Consider the following 4,818-nt stretch of genomic DNA (forward strand, 5'->3'; position numbering starts at 1 on the left):
GTCCCATGCACACGACCATAGTTTTCATCCGTAATTACGGAATCTGTATTTACGGATGAAATTGCGGACCCATTCATTTCTATAGGCCATGGAAACCTTTCAGTATATTTACGGATGTGTGTCCGGGCTGTAGAAATTATCCTCAAACTATAGAACATGTCCTATTCTATTGTGTCACGAACTCGCCCATAGAAGTCTATGGGTGCTTCCACAATTGTGGACGGCTACGGATGTGCATCTGGATTTGCGGATCCGCATTTAGGGACAGTAAAAACCCTTATGGTCGTGTGCTTGACAGATGCATATATTGAAGAGAAGACAGTTTGTTTAGTGAAATGCCAGCTGGTTGCCAGTCACAGTAATCGAATTAAATTTTTACTTAAGGTCATTGTAATAAAGTTACGCTGGCCATATGTGTACTAGATATTTGTTGGCAGATCCCACCAATTTTGATACGATCTGTCACAAATCGAATGTTTTGGGACAGCCTGAATGTTCCCAGATCCAAGGGTTATCAAGGATCATACTGGTTGGATCGTAAAGGTACCTGATCTTTTGGTTTTCCCCCAGAGATAAGCGGTAGCAGCACTGTCTGTCAGTCGTTTATCTCCCTTGCCTGCTGAAACAACATGCACGCTTGGCCTATGTGCATGTTTTTGGGGAAGTCCGGGAACACAGCTGCTTGAAAACTATCTTATATATTCAACTTCATTAATATTATTCTATTATTCCCCATAGTTTACACATTCATGCAAGAATAGTGGAGGACATACAAAGTCCATGCAGCTGTTGCCCCTGGTTTAATGCTCTTAACCACTGAGCTATCCCCTCTGACATATTACAGGCCAACAAAATATGAAAAGATAAAACTGAGGGGTGCTTGCCTTTCCTTTCCTAAAGGGGTATTTCCATAATGGACAATGATTACCTATTCACAGGATACTGTAGGGGACAACGATCACTAGAACTGAAGTCCCAAATCCCCCATTTCCCCTCACTACACGACTGCAGGGAGGAGGACTTTGAATGGAATGGAGAATGAACATGCAGGTGTCTCTCCATTCAAAGTCTTTGAGACAGACAGAGATAGCCGACTGCAGCGCTCAGTGATCTCCATCAGCTCCAGAGACATCGAATGGAGCATCAGGGGGCATGCTCGTCCCCCGTTCCACTCAAGCTCCTCCTCACTGTGGGGGTGCAGTGAGGAGGTACGAGGGCTTGGGACCCCCGTTCTAGTGATTGTTGGTGTCCCAGTGGTGGGGCCCCCCTTGATCACACTTATCACCTATCCTGTGGATAGGTGATAATTTTCCATTCTGGGAATACCCCTTTAAATGGTAATGATAGGGCAATGTATGCATATTATATCATGCATACTAGTGAATGACCTGTTTTATAAATATAAATACCAAAACTTTTCACCCATATGTACAGACAGAGGTCCAATCTTAGCTGGTTTTTTTTTTTTTAAAAATCTGAGTTTAATAATGATTGTTCATTGACAATATAAATATATAAAATTTATACATTGTAACAAAAGCACCATTTATAATTTACAACACTTCACTAGCACAAAAATATATAGCATACTTCTCCAGTATTGTGAGCGAACACAACCAGCTGCATTCAGCGCAAAAGTTTAATCCAGTTAAATCTGCACATTTTCCTCATGCAAAAAAAATAATTTATCCAGCAAATTATTCTTATTATTTAATCCATGCGTATCTTTCTATTGTTATCAAACATTTTATTACAATTTTCCTAATACTTTCCTGATACCTTTCTCATGACACTTTGTAGACCCTTTACATAAATAAATATAATATACCCCTCCTTCATCTATTTCCTTCACAGTATTGACAGATGCAGCAGAGATGAGTTTGTCATTTGACAGAATTCTTTTGCGTCATCATGTGTTATATCATTTGAGCTGTCACGATGCAGAAAACAAAAGCAATGGCAAATCTGCTACATCTGCACTTCTAATACTGTCAACCTAAATGACACATGCGCAAACAGTTTATCAACAATTACTTTTACCTTTTATATTCTTAATCCTTTTACATTCTTTATCCCACTATTCACTGACAATAACTTACTGCATGGTCCTATTTAACCAATAACTTTATACAATTAGTATCATCATTTTTCACATTACAGTTATTCAAAATGACATATAGCATTTCTATGTCATAAATTATCAGTCTGAAATGAATGTATGCATTAAACTGCATAGAATAAAATTATTATCGTGCTAATACACAAAAAATAAATAAATAAATAAATACTTGGGGTTAATACTAAAAGTCCTTTTTTACCGATGTGAACAGTTCTTTGCTCAATAAATATTGTACATATAAGATGCATGTACATGTGATGCAGATGAAGTTCATCCTACTGTTCATGGTTACTCATTCTTGAAGTGCAACGTTCAGTTGCTGCATCATTTACTGTCTATTTAGCCTTTGTGGACAAGGAGCAGGTCGATGGTACACGGCCCAGTTGCTGTAGCATTTACTGATCGTTCAGCCTTGATGGACGAAGATCAGGTAGATGGCACAAGATATGGTTTCAGGGCCATCAACTGCCCATGCATCTTTAAAGAGATAGTCACAAATATGGAGCGTGGTCTATCTACCCATTTGGTCCTCAAGTGAAATCAAGGTCAAGTTCTGACCATTGGCTTAGTCCTGAATACAGTTGCAAGTTTATTTCGGTTTCTTCGCTGTCTTTTGTGCTAATGTATTGAAGAGCTTGTCCCAGTGAGTGAAGTAAGGTGCATAGTTAGACACAAACTTTTCATGATGGAGATCGTGATGATTTGGTCCACCACATAAACCGAATGGTATTAACCTGTGTGTGGACCAGGGCAAGTCATAACCACAATGATCTTCCACAGACAGGTAGATATGGATGATGAAGATGGCCATTTCAGTCATTGGATGACAACCCAGCAGGATGGGGCTGACATTAGCAAAGAATCCAAGGGACAGCATCTCCCAGGCGCTGGAATATTGTGTAGCCAACACAAAGGTGGCAGTGTACTTGTGATGCATCTTGTGAAATGTTTTATACAGCCAAGGAATCTTGTGATGCGTTAAGTGCCAAGCAAAATACTGGAAGTCAAATAGAAACAGACAGACCACAATGTCCAGTAGAAATCGATGCAGTTCTGGTGCCACAAGTGGCAAATATACTGGTCTCCAGTACCAGTAAGCAATGGTCAGTGGAAATATAAATACCAAGTGGCTGTAAACGGCGTGTGCCAGGCAGTGTAGCACCATCGTCAACGAAGGTCTGGACTTCGGCTGTACTTGGTATTTCTTCAAAGCAGGTATTTTGTGGCAGAGAGAATCCAGTGCCAAGTAAGGAAGACAGAAGAACATGTAGACTGTGAATGAGAAGATAACTGGATAGAAAGGTGATCTAACCAGATGTTCTTTCGATGTGACAAAGTCCCATATTGGCTGGAGTAGGACTGAGCCTTCAGTCTTCTCTCTCCAGATGGAGAGGCTTGGAAGTGTTACTTGCACGCTACCGTTCATTCTGAATAATCTGCTCTAACTGGTCTGCTGGTGTAGTATATATAGTCCTCCTACTTCCTCCCAGGCTCCTGCCAGCTGCACTTCACTTCAGGGAAATCCCAGCTTACTTTCCCTTACAAAGGAATGCAGTGACGTCCTAGAAGCAAAACTTTTTTTTTATATATACATGAGGCTGCAAATCTGACCGGAATAATTTATCAAGTTCGCTGTGTTTCATACATGTGCCAGTAACTTTTCTAATCGGTGGTTTGTGTTCAAATCATGTTGAGATCTTAAAGGATATATATTTGATAGCTGAACTATGCTATTGATATTTATGTAAAGTAGATTATTATGCACTTGCGGAACTACTGGTCCCATCATGCTTTTCAAGTCAGCTAAGTACACAGTACACAGACTGGCAGCAGAATATTTAGTTTTATTCCCCATTGATTTTACATAGAGGATAGATATGGCGAGTTGATGTGAGATTTATGCTGCATTTAACGTATACTTGACAGCTATTAGAAATGTCCTTAAAGGCTATGTAAACCTTTGAACACTTTTATTTATTTATATATATATATATATATATATATATATATATACAATGTTTCATGGTGTTTAATGCAACTTTTGAATTTTATTGAAAAAAAAAAGTACTTCTTGAGATACAGCTTCTATGTAACCTGGATACATTGAAGTTGGAGCTTGTGCTGAAATCCATATCCGTCAGGTCTGTGGGACTAAAGGCTTCGGTGACAACGGGACCTGCATGTGTCTGACACGCAGCATGCACCACTTATTGATCACATCTAAGTCATGAACTTAGATGTGATCGATAACAGCTGGATCATACGTGTACACACGCAGCACCGAACACCGTACACCGTATCCATCAGTCCTACTGATCTGACAGGATACATAGAAGCTGTTCTCACAAAAGTAAAAAAATATATAATAAAAAACAATTAAAACCAACATAAAGTTGCATTAAACACCATGATGCAATTTATTATTTTTTTAATAAAACAAAGTTTTCAAAGATTTACATAGCCTTTAACCCCTTAATACCAAAGGTATTTTAAAACGTAATGACCGAGCAATTTTTTCTGTTTTTCCGTCGTCGCATTCAAAGATCTATAACAATTACATTTTTCCGTCGACATAGCTGTATAAGGACTTTTTTGTGTGGGACAAGTTGTATTTTATTAACTTGTTTTAGTGGGGTACTGGAAAAAAACAGAAATTTCGCCATTTTATTTGCGTCTTAATTTTACGCCGTTTACCGTGT

At 38.9% G+C, this 4,818-nt stretch overlaps 1 protein-coding gene across 1 annotated transcript; it reads right to left on the minus strand.

Annotated features, from left to right (window-relative positions):
- Positions 1 to 2,295: 2,295 nt before the first annotated feature.
- On the minus strand, positions 2,296 to 3,589 carry CH25H (cholesterol 25-hydroxylase). Its single transcript, XM_075842664.1, has one exon. It carries the CDS (start codon positions 3,543 to 3,545, stop codon positions 2,709 to 2,711), a length of 837 nt encoding a protein of 278 aa, XP_075698779.1. The 5' UTR covers positions 3,546 to 3,589; the 3' UTR covers positions 2,296 to 2,708.
- Positions 3,590 to 4,818: the final 1,229 nt, after the last annotated feature.

Source organism: Rhinoderma darwinii, chromosome 11 (genome assembly GCF_050947455.1).
Source record: "Rhinoderma darwinii isolate aRhiDar2 chromosome 11, aRhiDar2.hap1, whole genome shotgun sequence".
Lineage (NCBI taxonomy): Eukaryota > Metazoa > Chordata > Amphibia > Anura > Rhinodermatidae > Rhinoderma > Rhinoderma darwinii.

Bases quoted from the DNA above. Each gene is read 5' to 3' on its own strand.
- CH25H (XM_075842664.1), bottom strand. From the start codon at position 3,545: ATGAACGGTAGCGTGCAAGTAACACTTCCAAGCCTCTCCATCTGGAGA.